Source organism: Amblyraja radiata, chromosome 8, assembly GCF_010909765.2.
Source record: "Amblyraja radiata isolate CabotCenter1 chromosome 8, sAmbRad1.1.pri, whole genome shotgun sequence".
Lineage (NCBI taxonomy): Eukaryota > Metazoa > Chordata > Chondrichthyes > Rajiformes > Rajidae > Amblyraja > Amblyraja radiata.
Genome location: NC_045963.1, coordinates 5469185 through 5487768, shown reverse-complemented (window position 1 = coordinate 5487768; position 18584 = coordinate 5469185). Strand labels below are relative to the sequence as shown.

At 45.1% G+C, this 18584-nt stretch overlaps 1 protein-coding gene across 5 annotated transcripts in view; it reads right to left on the bottom strand.

The window, feature by feature from the left end:
* Nucleotides 1-18584, bottom strand: part of utrn (utrophin) — a 395823-nt gene that overhangs the window by 194765 nt on the left and 182474 nt on the right. For all 5 annotated transcript variants that reach the window (XM_033025073.1, XM_033025072.1, XM_033025074.1 and 2 more), the window contains 5 exons: nucleotides 14763-14918; nucleotides 8354-8524; nucleotides 5760-5939; nucleotides 4630-4758; nucleotides 2223-2384 (listed from right to left, as the gene is read on the bottom strand). In XM_033025073.1, coding sequence (XP_032880964.1) covers nucleotides 2223-2384; nucleotides 4630-4758; nucleotides 5760-5939; nucleotides 8354-8524; nucleotides 14763-14918 — 798 coding nt within the window. The remainder of the gene's footprint in view (nucleotides 1-2222; nucleotides 2385-4629; nucleotides 4759-5759; nucleotides 5940-8353; nucleotides 8525-14762; nucleotides 14919-18584) is intronic.

Genomic DNA, 18584 nt, shown 5'->3' with positions numbered 1-18584 from the left:
ATCCAAAATTAGATATTTCCATCCTGGGAAATACAGTAGGTCTGACTGTCTGACCTATCTCTGCCTCCCATACATGGTAGAAAGAAGAAAACCCAAAGCTTCAACACCTTCTGTTTTGCTGTCAAAGCATCTTCTAGCATATGCTATAATCAAATGCCAATATCAAAATACTTTAGCCTAGTACAAAAGAATGGGTCGACTGGGCTTATATTCACTGGAATTTAGAAGGATGAGAGGATATCTTATAGAAACATAAAATTATTAAAGGATTGGACAGGCTAGATGCAGGATAAATGTTACCCATGTTGGGGGAGTCCAGAACCTGGGGTCACAGTTGAAGAATAAGGGGTAGGCCATTTAAGACTGAGATGAGGAAAAACGTTTCCACCCAGAGAGTTATGAATCTGTGGAATTCACTGCCACAGAAGGCAAAGGTAGCCAATTCACTGGATGTTTTCAAGGGAGAGTTCGATTCAGCTCTTAGGGTTAATAGAATCAAGGGATATGGGGAGAAAGCAGGAACAGTGGATTCTGGATGATAAGTCATCAGAATCAGAATGCCGTTTATTGTCATTTAACCATAGGTTCAAACAAAATTACGTTTAAATTACGAAAGGCCTACTCCTGCACATATATTCTATGTTTCTAAGCCGAAGCTTCAAGTCAAGACTGAATCATTAATACTTTGATGATCCTCATCATAAATATCCACGTCATGGTAAATTCTACAGCTTCCAACAATGGTAGCTCATTATCTTTTCAAGCTAGTTGGTGTAGGGTTGCTTGATGCAATGTGCATGAAGGGATGGCAAAACTATCTGCCTTGGTGATGTATATTCCAAGATTCATACCAGCTGCTGCAATTAGGAATGATGTTGGGTCACAATCTGCCAAACCTCTCTCCAACACCAATCAAGTATAGACACAAAAAGCTAGAGTAACTCAGCGGGTCAGGCAGCATCTCTGGAGAAAAGGAACGTTCTTTAATTCTGAGGCTATGACCTCTAGTCCTAGACTCTCCCACTCGTGACAACATCCTCTCCACATCCACCCACATCTCACCTTCCAGAGCCACCTACCAAGTGGAAGCCTATCAAATGCCTTGCTGAAGTCCAAAGAGACAGAGGGCTTTGCTCTCATCATCCTTTTTTGGTTACTTCTTCAAAAAACGCAATCAGGTTGATCGTACACAATGTCCCACGTACAAAACCCATACTAGCTATCCTTAATCAAGCCATGTCCATCCAAATACATATATATTTTACCCCTCGGAATACTCTTCAGTTAATTTCTACCACAGATGTAGCTGCTCTGCGATACCATGTCTTCTTTGTATTGGTGTTCCATTAGCTAATAAATGCCCCACCTTCATTTGAAAACATCTCTTTTCAATCAAAACTACCTTTCTCCCCACCCTCCAGCGATTTTTCAAAAATACCTGCTCTCCAACTGTGCTTGACTTGAAGGTCAAAAATCTCCCAGTTCTGCACCTTCTCTGTCTTTTATTGCCTGTTGTGTCTCATCGACAGCCAATTTAACAGCTTTTTAAAAATTAGTTTAGAGATACAGCGCGGAAACGAGCCCATCGCCCCACCGAGTCTGCGCCGACCAGTGGTCCCCGCACATTAACACTATCCAACACACACTAGGGACAATTTACATATACACCAAGCCAATTAACCTACAAACCTGTACGTCTTTGGAGTGTGGGAGGAAACCAAAGATCTCAGAGAAAACCCACGCGGTCACGGCGAGAACGTGCACACTCCGTACAGACAGCACCCGTAGTCGGGATCGAACCCGGGTCTCTGGCCCTGCAATGGGCCTGTCCCACTCGGTGATTTTATTAGGCAACTGCCGGCGACTGTCATAGTCGTAGCAGGTCGCCGAAAAACCGCCGACAACCTACGACAAGCTACGCTGATTGGCGTCAAACCCACTGTCTCCGAATATTTTTCAACATGCTAAAAATATAGCGGCGACCAGAAAGATGTGACGACTTTGAGCGATTGAGGAGACTACTCCCGGCGACAAACTGGTCGCCTGTAGTTGCCTAAAAAATCGCCTAAGTGGGACAGGCAACTCTACCAGTGCCCCACTGTGACAGTCCTACTTCTTTTCAAATGCCCCACCTTCGCTTGAAAAAAAGTAATGGTTTCTTTGGAAGCCAGTCAGATTATTCACTTGGAGATTACTCTAGTTTACCTTTCAGACCACCTCACCTTGATGTGCTGAGAAACACTCTCCACGTTACGGTTTAGTTCAACGAGTTTTGGCTCCACCACTTCCCGGCACGAAGGACCATTATTGTTCATGAGTAAAATAGCTTGGTCGTGTACATCGTCAACTTGCAAGGTGATTCCGTCCAGTTCAGACTGAAAACACTGCAAAGTAGTTCAATGATTATTCTGTGCTGATCTTTGCAGAGGCTCGAAATAAGTGCAAATAATTCACGATGAACAAAGCATGCACACAATGCTTATTAACCACCACTGCAGTAATTATAAGATCTACCAAATCACATCAAATGATATATTCAATTGCATTAATATCCACACAAGGAAGGTTGTAGATTTTAATAAAGTGCTACTGAAGAATTATCCTAGTCCATAGCTCCCTGAAAGTGGCAACATCGGTAAGTTGAGGGGCAAAGACGGCCTGCGTTCATTGGTCAGGGCGTTGAGCATTACCGTCAGAAAGTCATGATGCATCTTTGTAGGACTTTGGATAGGCTGCGTTTGGAGTATTGCGTGCATCACAAGGAGGATGTGGAGGCTCTGCATACAGTCAACAATACAGGAGATGTGCAGGAAGACTGGAGGGTGGCAAATGTAGTGCCTCTACTCAGGAAGGGCAGCAGGGAAAAGGCTGGGAACTATAGGTCAGTGAGCTTAACATCTAGAGTCGGAAAGTTACCAGAGAGTATTCTGAGAGATAGGATATACATGCATTTCGATGGATAAGGGCTGATTAGGGATAGTCCGCATGGGTTTGTACGTGGGAGGTCGTGTCTCATGAATCTGATTGAGTTTTTTGAATATCTGACCGAAAAAGTTGAGGGCAGAGCTGTAGATGTTGTATTTATGGACTTCAGCAAATCATTCAACAAGGTTCCGTTTGGTAGGCGGCTCTGGAAGGTTAGATCACATGGGATCCACGGAGAGATAGCTGAATGGATAGAACATTGGCTTCATGGAAGGAAGCAGAGGGTGATGGTGGAAGGTTGCTTTTTTGACTCGAGGCCCGTGACTGGTGGTGTGCCTCAGAGTCTGTCATCTATATCAATGATTTGGATGAGAACGTACATGGCAAGATTAGCAAGTTTGCAGATGATACAAAAATGGGCTGTATTGCAGATAGTGAAGATGAATGTGGCCAGGACTAGAGGGTGTGAGCTACAGGGAGAGGTTGAGCAGGCTGGGACTCTATTCCTTGGAACCCAGGAGAATGAGGGGTGATCTTATACAGGTGTTTAGAATCATGAGATGAGTAGATCGGGTAGATGCACAGAGTTTCTTGCCCAGAGTTGGGGAAATGAGAACCAGAGGACATGGGTCTAAGGTGAAGGGGGAAAGATTTTATTAGGCATCCGAGGGGTAGCTTTTTCACACAAAGGGTGGTAGGTGTACGGTGCAAGCTGCCAGAGGAGGTAGTTGAAGCAGGGACTTCTGCATCATTTAAGAAACAATTAACAACAGGTACATGGATAGGACAGGTTTAGAGGGATATGGACCAAACGCATGTAGGTGGGACTAGGGTAGTTGGGACATGTTGGTTGGTGAGGGCAAGTTGGTCTGAAGGGTCTAGTTTCATCGCTAAATGACTATGACACCGTGCAGAAGAGGTTTATCAGAATGATGCCTAGACTAGAGAGCAATAGCTACAGGGGGAGACTTTAGAGATACAGCCCATCGAGTGCCGCGCCAACCAGCGATCACCCCGTACACTTGCACTATCCTACACACTGGGGACAATTTTACAATGGTACCGAATCCAATTAATCTACAAACCTGTACGTCTTTGGAGTGTGTGAGGAAACCGAAGTCCCCGGGGAAAACCCACGAGATCACAGGGAGTGCGTACAAACTCCGTACAAGCAGCATCCATAGTCAGGATCAAACCCAGGTCTCTGGTGTTGGAAGGCAGCAGCTCTATCATTAGTTTCTTGTAGCGCAGGTGGATGAGGCGTGATCTCAGAGTATCACGAGGAGTATAGAGTTAATCCAGACTCTTTTACCCAGTGCAGGGGAACCAAGAACCAGAGAACATAAAGAGAGTGGGTAAAGATTTAATAGGAACCTGAGGGAGAACCTTTTTTTACACAGGGGGTGGGTATATGAAATGAGTTACCAGAGGAGGTAGTTGAGGCAGGTACAATAACAACATGTTAAGACATTTGGATAGGTGCATGGATTGGAGGGATATGGTTCAGGTGGAATTTGCGTTGATGGGGCATCTTGGCTGGCATGGGCAAGTTGGGCCGAAGGGCTTGTTGTATGACTCTATGATCATGTTATTTCCTATTTACATGTACGATATAACACTTACTGTGCATACATAGGACTCTGACGTCCTTCAGAGAGCAAATTCTATTCTCTCATAAATCTGACACCTTTCACTTTATTTTACCTGAAGTATTTCATCCTTTTCAACATCTGACTTCTTATCAATCTCATCGAGCAGAATTTCAGTTTCATACAGCCAGGTGCTTATGTGGGCAACATTCCGATTCAAATCTTCCAGCTGATGATGGTGATCCTATCGGAGAAAAAAAATGATAAGAATTTTCCAAGAGACTCTTCTCCGAAAATTAATTTGCAGTTTTTACAAAAAACACAGCTAAATGTAGCTAGCAAAAAATTTCAACAAAGCAGGTGGAGCCAGCTTTTGAAAAATATTCACGACTCATCTTGAAACAAATTTCCAGTGACCATATATGGACATTACTGTCAAAGCACAATGATTAAACGGCCTACATATTAGAAATAAAAACAGAAAATGCAAGTATTATATATCACCATCTGAGAACTTTGTCACGAGTAGTTGCTCTACTCAACAGCCAAAAATCAGTAGCCTCCCTTTGATCTGGTATTTTGTTGGTTCACATGCTTGATCAATGGTGTTTTATCATTAATGTTTTATTATTATTATTATTAATGTTTAGTGTTTTCTGAGTCACTCGTAACTGTCACTGTATGTCATGTTGTTACTTGTGGGTGGAGCACCAAGGCAAATTCCTTGTATGTGAATACTTGGCCAATAAACTTAAACTTACTCACTTATTTCTCTGCTCCCTGTCCCATTCCTCCGACATTCCTTTGTCTAGTTTCACAATTCCTTTGTCTCACACATTCTGTCTTTGCATCTCTGGCCTTTGTCCAACCATACGCCTTTCAAACAAATCCCTCACCTGTATCCAATCTGTAGAAAGGTTTCGATTCAAAACGTCACCCTTTCCTTCTCTCCAGAGATACTGCCTGTCCCACTGAGTTACTCCAGCATTTTGTGTCGATCTTCGGTTTAAACCAGCATCTGCAGTTCCTTCCACTACCTAATACTTGCCAGAATTTGTCCTGGCCCTAATCTCTTCCACTTTTCTTCCCCCCTCCACCACAATCAGTCAGAAGAAGGTTCCTGACACAAGATGCCACCTATCCATATTTTCCAGAGATGATTCCTGACCCGCTGAGTTCCTCCAGCATTTTGTGTCTTTTTTTGTAAACCAGCATCTGCAGTTCCTCGTTTCTACATTGACTTACCAATAGTCTGGCACGCCAACTCTGTGCCAGAGTGTGGACTCTGTTCCAGCCTGTGTTCAATGCACCCAGGTTATCCTCTAGAAACTGCTCACTGCCTTCTACCAAACCTTGCAGGCCAGCACTACTTTCAGTAATGCCACCAAGTTCACTTCGCTTTGCCTCCAAGTCTTTCAGAATTAGCTGTTGGAATAAATTTGTGTGGATTACACATTCGTAATTAACAAATCCAAGTTGACCACTCAAGCATCCATTTTAAAATAAGAAAACCACCATATCACAACTTGACAAATCCTTTTACTGCACGGTAAACTTTAAAATAAACATGACCACACATCAGCCCGCACCCAAGGACAAGATACAGTCTGACACTTCACATTTCATTAAATATGGCACATTTAAAAAAAGTTTAGTTAAATTTAATAATACAGGGCCAAAACGGGCCATTCAGCCCACTGAGTCCGCCCCGACCAGCGATCCCTACACATTAGCATTATCCTGCGCACACTCGGGCCAATATTACTTTTATACCACGCCAATAAACCTACAAACCTGTACACCTTTGGAGTGTGGGAGGAAACCAAAGATCTTGGAGAAAACCCACGCAGGTCACGGGGAAAACGTACAAACTCTGCACGGACAAGCACCCATAGTCAGGATCGAACCTGGGTCTCTGGCGCTGTAAGGCAGCAACTCTAGCACTACTCCACGGATATGGATTGTGGATAAATGTTATGGATTTATGGATGTTATTATATCACCAGGGGGCGCCGCATGATGGCTGCCTCGCCAACAGTCTGTCTTTGTCTTTTCCTCTTTTATGTTTTTAGTTTGTTGTAAATGTATGTTTTTATTTATTTCTAGTTTTGTATTATGTGGGGGGTGGTGGTGGAAACTTTTCTTGTCTTTTTCCTCGACGGAGATGCCACTTTTTCCATGTCATATCTCAGTCCGCACTGCGGCCTAACATCGTGCAGCTGGTGGCCTCTTGGTTGGGACTTCTAGAGCTCCAAAACAGCGGAGCCTGCGGACTTTAACATCTCGGAGCGGGCGATCCCTTTGCCAGGGGTCGGCCTTTGGTCCTCCAACCTGCAGGAGCTGCGGACTTTAACATTGTGGAGAATGCAGTCTCTGTTGAGAGACAGATTTCGGGAACTCCAAGCATGGCAAATCAAATTCCTCGTATGTTGCAAAAACAAACTTCCCTAATAAATTACGATTATGAATTATTATTATTATGATAAATGCAGGATGGATATTATTATGATAAATATATGGTGGCACAGCAGTTAGAGCTACTGCCTCACAGCTCCAGAGGCACTTTGTTAATTTATGGATTTGAGTGCCATCTCTGCAGAATTTTGACCCAAGTATTTCCTGTAGATGCTCCAGTTTCCTCGGTCATCAGAGAGGCATGTTGGTAAATTAAATTGACCATTGTCAAGTAGACCATTGGAAAAGTAGAACAAGGTGTACAGGGAAATTGGAGAAAATGAAATGAATGGGATTACTCGTCCAGGAGGGAGGAGAGACTAAATGGGACAGATATTCTTCCAACTATAAACTGCCATTCAACACTATCTCTTCAATTGGAAACGAAGAAACATGTCAAAAGAGAACATTGTGAATGAGCAGGACTGCCATCAAGCCGAATCTCTCAGCCAAATATTGAGGATAAATAATAGTTTAACATTTTTGAAAACCATTTTTCAAGCCAATAGAAATTCAAGCAACCGTTTGGGATTGACAAAAAACCTACACCAACTGGGCATGGGAAGCAGCTCATTCATGAATTGTCAACAATAGGGCTCACCGTGCCAAAGTGAATTGCCCATCAGTTTGGCCAAGAATTACATACAGGTCCTCGTCAGTCCAAGGCCAGGTTCCGTTCCAGCGTACTGTTCGTAAGCCAAACAGTTTGCAAGTCGGAAACGCCACCGTAAACCAAGTCCTCGCGCGGAAGAAGATGCCTGCAGCCATGCAGCAGCGGGCAAATACATCCCGCTGGTCTCACAATGCTCATTCAAATGCAGCGGGCCAGGATACTCCCAGCAAGCAGGCCCAACGTGCCCGCAGCAGACTCTCCTTGGAGAAGGACGCCCAGTAGGCCAAACCTCTTATGGCGTATGGCATTCTGAACGCAAAAGGGTCATTAGGAATGAGGAATAAATGGTGACCTTACCAGCCATTTCCACATATCATAAATAAATTGTGTGCCGCAAAGAAACAGATGCACAATGCCAATTCAGTCCCTCGTGCCCTGTGTTGCCAATCAATGAGCTCATGTGTGACTTCTTTAACAATTCCATAATGAAAAATGCTCCCCAATTTCAATCATGAAAAGGTAAGTAAGTAAGTAAGTAAGTTTTTTGGCCAAGTATTCACATACAAGGAATTTGCCTTGGTGCTCTGCCCACAAGTAACAACATGACATACAGTGAAACACTAAACATTAATAATAATAAAACATTAATGATAAGGTAAAATAATGATAATGAAAAGGTATCTTGCAAATTAACCATAACGTTTGAATCACAGTTCACGTCGAAGCACAGACGACAAGTTGAGCCAGTGAAGGTGGGAAGCTCAGTACTCACATTAATCGATTTGATTTCAGTATCTAAGTTATCAGACGTTGGTCCCCGAGATGATTTAAACTTCACTTCACCTTCTCTTGCAGCCAACCACTCTGACAACGACGTGGTCTCATTCGTCCACTTGCGGGAGAGTTGCAAGGCCTTCTCTAGGTCCTGCTTCCCTTCAGTGACCTGCAAATCAAGGGCAATGTGTGTCAAAGATGGGGCTGATGCCAAAGCATTGAAGAGGTGACTTGAATTTCTTATCAGTGAAAGGCACCGAAACCAGTTCTGAGAAATTCCCTTCGCACGATGATAGCGAAATTCCATGCACCGAGTTTACCCATGTACAACATGAGCTGCCATGTACAGGTTGCTCCCACACCATTCAGCTAACCCTGGCTGCCTGTAGCACTCTGCCTGCCATCTTGCCAATGCTGACCTGGCCAGCTTCCTCACAATCTCCTAGCCTAAGCTGCCAAAACCCTCAATCTCACTTGCCAATAGTCAGTCCCTGGCATTTGGCCTCAATGGCTGGGGATTCAGATCAGTTTTTAGTTTATTGTCACGTGGACCACAGGTGCAGTGAAAAGCTTTTGATGCGTGCTATCCAGTCAGCGGAAAAACAATATATGATTACAATCAGTGCATTTTCAGTGTGTAGATACATGATATACCAACAGGGGGCGACGCACAATGGCAGCCTCGCCAACAGTCTGGCTGTTTGTTTGTCTTTTTTTTGTTATTTTTCGTGTGTTTTAAAAGTTTGTGTTGGTGTTCTCTGTTTTGTTTTATTGTTTTTTCAATCTCTTACCTTGCCGGAGATGCGATGTTTTCTGGATCGTATCTCCGGTTGCTCTGCGGCCTAACATCATGGAGCTGGAGGCCTCGCTCGGGACTGACTTTGAGCCCCACCACGGGGCCGTGGATTTAACATCGGAGGCGATTCCTTGCCTGGGATCGACGCTCCAACCGTGGCCTGCGGATTTCACCATCGAGGAGCTCGCAGTCTCAGGTTGAGACCGATGTCGGGAAGATCCAACGACGCAGACCAGACCCGACCTGGGGTCCGATCGCCCGGCGCAGGGGAGCTGAGACCCACCCCCCCGATGTGTGAGCTTGAGCGCCCCGACACGGAGGGCACGACCGCCGGCTACGGGAGTCAAGATCGCCCCGTCAACGGAAGGCTCGAGGCCCCCGACTGCGGGTGAACAAAGAAGGGAAGAGACTGAACTTTTTTCGCCTTCCATCACAGTGAGGAATGTGGAGGAGTCACTGTGGTGGATGTTCAGGTTAAAATGTATTTGGTGTGTCTTGTTGCTTTTTATTGGTATGACTGGCAAATCAAATTCCTCATATGTTGCAATACATACTTGGCTAATAAAGTATGATTCTGATTATGATAAGGGAATGACATTTAGTGCAAGGTAATGCCACCTAAGTCCGAACAAGGAGAGTCCAAGGGTCACCAATGAGGTAGATAATAGTTCAGGACTGCGGTTGTGGTAGGATGATTCAGTTGCCTGATAACAGCTGGGAAGAAACTGTCCCTGAATCTGGAGGTGTGCGTTTTCACACTTCTGTACCTTTTGTCTGACGGGAGAGGGGAGAAGAGGGAGTGGTCAGATTATGCTGCTGGCCTTGCCGAGGCAGCGTGAGGTATAAATGGAGTCAATGGAAGGGAGATTGGTTTGTGTGATGGTCTGGGCTGCGTCCACAATTCACTGCAATTTCTTGCGGTCTTGGATGGAGCTGTTTCCAAACCAAGCTGTGATGCATCCTGACAAAAGTGCTTTCTTCGGTGCATCTGTAGAAGTTGGTGAGAGATGTAGGGGACATGCCGAACGTCCTAAGGAGTCTAAGGAAATAGAGGCGATGATGATGTGCTTTTTCAGTCGTTGCTTTAATATGGGTGGTCCAGGAGAAGTTGTTGGTGATATTATCTCCTAGGAATTTGACGAGCTTTCCATTTCAGTTTCACTATCCATCTCATCTTGACAAGAGTGGCCTACCGTTTTCCATCTGAAACTTTCACCGTTACCCGATAGGCACTGCAGGGACTAGAAGCTGTGAAGTTTATTCATTTCTTTTGATCTTCATGTTAGCATTCTCAACATTTAGCGACACATAAATTGGATATTTTTGTCTTTCCTTTTTGGTTAGAAGCAAAAAGGTAGCTGAGTGAGGATGGCGTAGTTAATTACACAGTATGATGCTTCTCTCGTAACTCGCCGAAGATCTGTACTACCTGATTGGGAATAATTCGGAAGACCATATAACCATATAACAATTACAGCACGGAAACAGGCCATCTCGGCCCTTCTAGTCCGTGCCGAACACGTATTCTCCCCTAGTCCCATATACCTGCGCTCAGACCATAACCCTCCATTCCTTTCCCATCCATATACCTATCCAATTTATTTTTAAATGATAAAATCGAACCTGCCTCTACCACCTTCACTGGCAGCTCATTCCACACAGCTACCACTCTCTGAGTAAAGAAGTTCCCCCTCATGTTACCCCTAAACTTCTGTCCCTTAATTCTCAAGTCATGTCCTCTTGTTTGAATCTTCCCTACTCTCAGTGGGAAAAGCTTATCCACGTCAACTCTGTCTATCCCTCTCATCATTTTAAAGACCTCTATCAAGTCCCCCCTTAACCTTCTGCACTCCAAAGAATAAAGACCTAACTTGTTCAACCTTTCTCTGTAACTTAGTTGCTGAAACCCAGGCAACATTCTAGTAAATCTCCTCTGTACTCTCTCTATTTTGTTGACATCCTTCCTATAATTAGGCGACCAAAATTGTACACCATATTCCAGACGCCGGATTTTTTAATTCCAAAGAGGAAGATTCTAATAGGAGAATGGAGACAATCGTGGCTGACAACAGAAGTCAAAGACAGCATAATACTAAAAGAGAAGGTATATAACATTGAAAGATTCATGGGAAGCTAGAGGATTGGGAAGCTTTTAAAAAAGAACAGAAGGTAACCAAAAAGGCTATACGGGGAGAAAAGATGAAATATAAAGATAAGCTAGCCAATAATCTAAAAGAGGATAGCAAGAGTTTCTTCAGATATATAAAGAGTAAGAAAGAGGCAAGAGTGGATGTTCGATCGCTGGAGAATGAAGCAGGAGAAGTGATAATGGGGAATAAAGAAATTAATTCATTCATCATCATCGTTGAAAACATTAGCGACGCAGTGGTGCTGGTTTCCGACGGGAACGGTGACGGACGCACCACACATCTCTGTCCTCCAGTTCCTGCCGACTTCCGCCACTGGACGTATAGGATTTAGGTGTGTGTGCTTTATCATCATTCCTTGCAATGCTGTGTACGACAGTGATCGCAACTTCTACTGAAGTGTGGATGGCCGTTGGCTCGCTAGGAGCTCATCCGCCCTTTGACAGGCCTTGTTTTTGAACCTGCTGGGGGTCCACAGCCCCCTCCTCACCTGGCAAACCAGGTGGGGGAGACGGTTTAGTCGCCGACTATCCAACCATGGAGCAGGTAGCACGGGATTACATGGTACCCATGGCGGGGGGGAACTCCCCCCGATCTGACCACCAAGGAAATGGCAGATGTATTGAATATTGAATGTATTGAAATGTCTTTGCTTTTGCATCAGTCTTCACAGTAAAAGACACCAGCAATATGCCTGAAAATCGCGAGGGTCAGGGGGTGGAAGTTAGTGGAGTGGCTATTACAAAGAAGAAGGTGCTTGGGCAGCTGAAAGGTCTAAAGGTGGATAAAGGATGGACTGCACCCAGGGTTCTGAAAGTGGTGGCTTTAGAGGCGGTGGAGACATTAGTAGTGATCTTGCAAAAATCACTAGTCAGGAATGGCTCCAGATGATTGGAACATTGGAAATATTACTCTGTTGTTCAAGAAGGGAGCGAGGCAGAAGAGTGGAAACTAAAGGCCGGTTAGTCTGACGTCAGTGGTTGGTAAGATTTTTGAGTCCAACCAATATAAAGGATGAGGTTTCTGAGTTTTGTTTAAGAAGGAACTGCAGATGCTGGAAAATCGAAGGTAGACATAAATGCTGGAGAAACTCAGCGGGTGAGGCAGCATCTGTGGAGCGAAGGAAATAGGCCTGAGGTTTTTGAGTACTCAAAGCCCTGTCCTACGGTACGAGATCATTCCAAGAGCTCTCCCGAGTTTGCCCTGATTCGAACTCGGAGATTTACGGTAATGGCCGCTCGTCGGTACTCGGGGCTCTCGTGGTCATTGTTCAACATGTTGAATAATCTTCACGAGTCTTCCTGTGCTTACCTGCCGTTAGTGAGTCTTCCCGAGTACCTGCCGTTAGCACTAAGAGACGTCCCCGAGCTCCGACGTACCCGCTACGTTCATTCTCCATGCTTACCACGAGTTAGATTTTTTTTTTTTAAACTCGGGAGAGCTCTTGGAATGAACACGCACCATGGAACAGGGCTTTTAGTTCATGATAAAATAGGCCAATGTCGGCATGGTTTTGTGAAAGGGAGACCTGACGAAGCTGTTGGAATTCTTTGAGGAAGTAAATAGCAGGATGGACAAAGGAGAGTCAGTGGGTGATGATTACCTAGATTTTCAAAAAGCCTTCGATCAGGCTGCTAAGGAAGATGAGAGCCCACAGTATCAAAGGGCAGATACCAGCATGGATAGCATGTCGGCTGGATGGCAGAAGGCAAAGAGTGGCAATAAAGGGGGCTTTCTCTGGTTGGCTGCCAGTGACTAGTGGAGTTCCGCAGGGGTCAGTGCTGGGGCCGCTACTCTTCACGTTGTATATTAATGATTTGGACGAGGGGATTGAAGGCGTTGTGGAAACTCATGGAAACTTACCGAATAATGAAAGGCCTGGATAGAGTGGATGTGGAAAGGATGTGTCCACTAGTGGGAGAGTCTAGAACCAGACGCCATAACCTTAGAATAAAAGGACATACCTTTAGGAAAGAGATGAGGAGGAATTTCTTTGGTCAGAGGGTGGTGAATCTGTGGAATTCATTGCCACAGAAGGCTGTGAAGGCCAAGTCAATTGATATTTGCAAGGCAGAGATAGATAGATTCTTGATTAGTAAGGGTGTCAGGGGTTATGGGGAGAAGGCAGAATGGGAAGGAGAGGGAAAGATAGACTAGATGTCCCATTCTGTTTCTATCATTTATGAACTTGTGAGACTTTGATTCCCCATTCTCATAATCTGTACTAGGCAAAACATTTCTGCATCCTTCGCTTAACAATTTGATCTATCAGAAGGAGATCATTTCTCTTTTTTTAAACTCGAGTTGTTCACTATGAGGGACCTGCCTCTCCCTTTCCTCGATATCGGCGTCCAGTCCATATGGCACCTGGAGAAAACCTTATGGCTGGGCGATTGAGTTTGGAGAACTGGGGCTGAGCCATGTCCAGTCAAACAGAGCACACAGCATTCCCTCAGGTCTCTTTGCCAATGCAGGCCTTGCCTTAAATTCTCAACTTATTATCCAGAGATTTGTACATTGGCCAACAGAATGCTAGAAAGGAGAGAGTCGCAATCCCCTGTGCTTCAAATTCTACTTGCCACTCACCTCACCGACCATATTTACTGGCAAATGGAGGCCTCCCTGGTGATTCTGGGTAATTTATAATACAGCATGGAAACAGGCCCTTTGCCCCAACTTGCCCACGATGCCCAATCTACACCAGTCCCACCTACCTGCGACTGCCAATGGTTCTGTATGTGAACAGGTACTGTACTCACAGTAAGTGTGGACCTTCATAAAGTCAGGAATTCCCAAATAACACGTCATTTGCCAAAGTAGGATAATGGTGAAAATAAAAAAACCATGTTGAACATAATACCAAGATAAACTATTCTCATCAGTCTACCCCTCCGTTGCCAACATTATATTAAAGCCTATTACACGGTACTCTCATATCTCCCTATCTATGCCAATTATTATTGTATTTATTTCCATTAGCTCGCCCCTCAGCCTCCAATGTTTTTAGAAAAAAACATTCCAAGTTTATCCAACCTTCTGTTTGAAGCTAACATCCCACCAGTCAGCATTCTGGTCAATATTATACTGCAAAACTCCCATTCCAGTGACTAAGAGTTAAATTTGGACAGCTTGACAGCAATGTTTTGCACTAGTCCAATTGAAGATTATTAAAACAGCAACAAACAACCTTGGGGCATTGTAGGTAGACAAAAAATGCTGGAGAAACTCAGCGGGTGAAGCAGCATCTATGGAGAGAATAGGCGACGTTTCGAGTCTCGACCCTTCTTCAGACTGATGGGAGGGTCTCGACCCAAAACGTCGCCTATTCCTTCTCTCCATAGATGCTGCCTCACCCGCTGAGCTTCTCCAGCATTTTTTTGTCTACCTTCGATATTTTCCAGCATCGGCAGTTCTTCCTTAAACGCCTCGGCGCATTGTGATCAGTTATTACATTTATGACTAACCTGAGCACCCAGGTCATTGTACAGGAGCTTCAGGACCGTCAGCTGCTCATCCATCTGTTTGGGATTGTCCGACTGCTGTTTCTGAACGATCTGCCTTCCAGTCTTTATCACTGTCTCCACCTCAAGTTTCACCTCACTCAGGGTTTTGTACAGTTTCTAACACAGGGAAAGTTTTTGGTTATCGACATTGCGATGGAATTTCCCAACAGCACAACAATGAATTACATACAGAGTATCCCGAGGTTAGTTATGTTCCCAACGCCCCCCTTTAATTCCCCTAATGGGGAATGGTGGGAGGAAGTAGGGGGAAACTCCAATTAAAATTAAATTCCTAATAATCCTGAATTTTCATTTGGTGATAAAATATATTTTCCCAAGATTGGCCATTTATATAAATCAAACTCCACGTGTTAACAGCATCTCTGTTCAGTTTAGTTGATTGTCACGTGTACCGAGCTTTTGTTGGGTGCTATCCAGTCAGCAGAAAGATAATAAATGATTACAATCGAGCCATTTACAAGATACAGATACATAACAAGGGAATAACGTTTAGTGCAAGGTAAAACCAGCAAAGGATCAAGGATAGTCCGAGGGTCACCAATGAGGTAGATAGTAGTTCAGGACTGCTCTCTGGTTGTGGTAGGATGATTCAATTGCCTGATAACAGCTGGGAAGAAACTGTCCCTGAATCTGGAGGTGTGCGTTTTCACACTTTTGTACCTTTTGCCTGACGGGAGAGGGGAGAAGAGGGAGTGGTCAGGGTGCGACACGTCCGTGATTATGCTGCTGGCCTTGCCGAGGCAGCGTGAGGTATAAATGGAGTCAATGGAAGGGAGGTTGGTTTGTGTGATGCTCTTAGGAAGGCCAAAAAGAACAATGAAACGTCTTCAGCGAATCAGATTAAAGAAAATACCTAGGATTTTAAAGTCTACATTAAAAACAAAAGAGTAAACAGGGAGGAGGTGGGACCATTCAAAGATAACATGACGAATTTGTCCTGGAATTGTAGGAGTTAGGCAAGGTACTAAACAAGTACTTTGCATTATATTTACCAAGGAGATGGACATGGAGGATAGCGAGATCTACATCCTAGAGGACATATGTTTAAGGTGAGGGGGGGGGGGGGGGGGGGGAAAGATGTAATAGGAACTTGAAGGGTAACATTTTCACACAAAAGTTGATGGATGTATAGAACGAGGTGCTGGAGGAGGTAGTTGAGGCAGGTACTATCATAACGTTTACGAAACATTTAGACAGGTACATGGATAGGACCAGTTCAGAGGGATATGGGCCAAACAAAGGCAGATGGGACTATTGTAGCCGATGTGGGCAAGTTGGGCTGAAGGGCCTTTCCCACGCTGTACAGCTCTATGACTCTATCAGCGTAGAAATTACTAATACGCAAGAGCAGTTTAGGCTCAAGAGCGAGATAATGTCGGGGCATTAAAGTCGATAAATCCCCTGGGCATGATGGGATTTATCCCAAATTATTAAGAGAAACAAAGAGGCAGCACAGTGGTGCAGTGGCAGAGTTGTTGCTTTACAGCGCTTACAGCACCGGAGACCCGGATTCGATCCCGACAACGGGTGCTGTCTGTACGTAGTTTGTACATTCTCCCCGTGGGTTTTCCCCGAGATCTTCGGTTTCCTCTCACACTCCAAAGACGTAGAAGTATGTAGGTAAATTGGCTTGGTGCAAGTGTGAATTTTCTTAGTGTGTGTAGGATAGCGTTCATGTGCGGGGATCGCTGGTCGGTGTGGACTCGGTGAACCTGTTTCTACGCTGTATCTCTAAAACGGCGATTCCAGGGTACTTGATAAAGATCTTTGCAACTTCACAAGCCCCAGGCGAGCTCCCAGAAGGCTGGAGACTAGCCAGACTTACGGAAAGTGGAGATAGCCCAGAAGATTATAGGCCGCTGAGCCCCATATCAGTTGTAGGGAAGCTATTCAGAAGAAATCTTCTCGATAGGATTTACTCCCATTTCAAAGGGAATGCGTTAATTCGGGACAGTAATGGCTTTGTACGCAGCAGGTCATGCCTCAACTTGATTGTGCCTTTTGAGAAAGTGACCGATGAGGGGAGGGCAGTGGATGTTGTCTACATGGATTTCAGGGGAATTGAAAAAGTTCCCCATGTTAGGTTGATCCAGATGCAAGGGATTCACAGTGACTTGGTCCTATAGATTCATAACTGGCTTAGTCATAGAAGACAGAAGGGTGGTGTGGAAGGGCATTATTCTGGCTAGAGGTCGGTGACCAGTGGAAGTCCACAGGGGTCTGTGCTGGAGCCGCTGTTGCTCGTAATGTATATAAATGACATGGGCGTAAATGTAGATGGGTTAGTTAGTCATTTCGCAGACGACAAGGTTGCGCGAGTTCCAGACACTGAAGTACACTGTCAGGGAATGGACAGAGAAATGGGAGATAGTGTTTTTGTTTAGTTTAGAGATACAGGGCAGAAACAGGCCCTTCGGCCCACCGGGTCCGCGCAGACCAGCGATCCCCACACATTAACACTATCCTACACACACCAGGGACAATTTTTACATTTACCAAGCCAATTAACTTACCAACCTGTACGTCTTTGGAGTGTAGGAGGAAACCAAAGATCTCGGAGAAAACCCACGCAGGTCACGGGGAGAACGTACAAACTCCGTACACACAGCACCCGTAGTCGGGATGGAACCTGGGTCTCCGGCGCAGCATTCGCTGTAATGCCCCTGTCCCACTTAGGAAACCTGAACGGAAACCTCTGGAGACTTTGCGCCCCACCCAAGGGTTCCGTGCGGTTCCCGGAGGTTGCAGGTGGTTGCCGGAGGTTGCAGGTAGTGGAAGCAGGTGGGGAGACTGACAAAAACCTCCGGGTTTGCGCCCCACCCAAGGTTTCCGTTCAGGTTTCCTAAGTGGGACAGGGGCTTAAGGCAGCAACTCTACCGCTGCGCCACCGTGATCGCCCTTTAATACAAGCAAGTTAGAGATTGAAGGGAGACTTGATAGAAGTATATAAAATTATGATACATGGGGTAGACAGTCAGAACCTTTTACCCCAGGGTGGAAATGTCCAACGCTAGAGGGCATGGCTATAAGGTGAGAGGGAGAAAGTTTAATGGGGATGTATTATAGACAGAGGGTGGTGGGGGCCTGGAACAGGTTTCCAGGGGTGTTGGTGGAGGCAGATACGACAGTGGCGGCTTTTAGACAGGCACATTGAGGTGCTTGAAATAGAGGGATATGGATTATGAGCAGGCAGATGAGATCGGTTCAGCTAGGTATCATGTTCGGCACAAACATTGTGGGCCGAAGGGCTCATTTCTGTGCTGTGCTATTCTATGTGTAAGAAGAACTGCAGATGCTGATTTAAATCGAAGGTAGACACAAAATGCTGGAGTAACTCTGCGGGTGAGGCAGCATCTCTGGAGAGAAGGAATGTGCGACGTTTCGGGTGGAGGTCTCGACCCGAACCGTCGCCCATTCCATCTCTCCAGAGATGCTGCCTCACCCGCTGAGTTAGTCCAGCATTTTGTGTCTGTACTGTTCAATGTTCTATGGTTGGAGCTTAGAAATAAGAAAGGCGCCAGAACACTAATGGGATTGTACTGTGGGCTCCCCAATAGCAAGCAGGAAAAGATATGTAGGCAAATTACCGATAGGTGCCAAAACAGTGAGTGAGTGATTTTAACTTTCCCAATATGGACTGAACCTGCTCAATGCTATAAGTATGGGCGGAGCAGAACATAGTGAGGTGTATGCAGGAGGATTTCTTGGACTGTGGGTAGTCCAACTCGAGAATGGAACATATTGGACCTTGTGTTGGGAAAT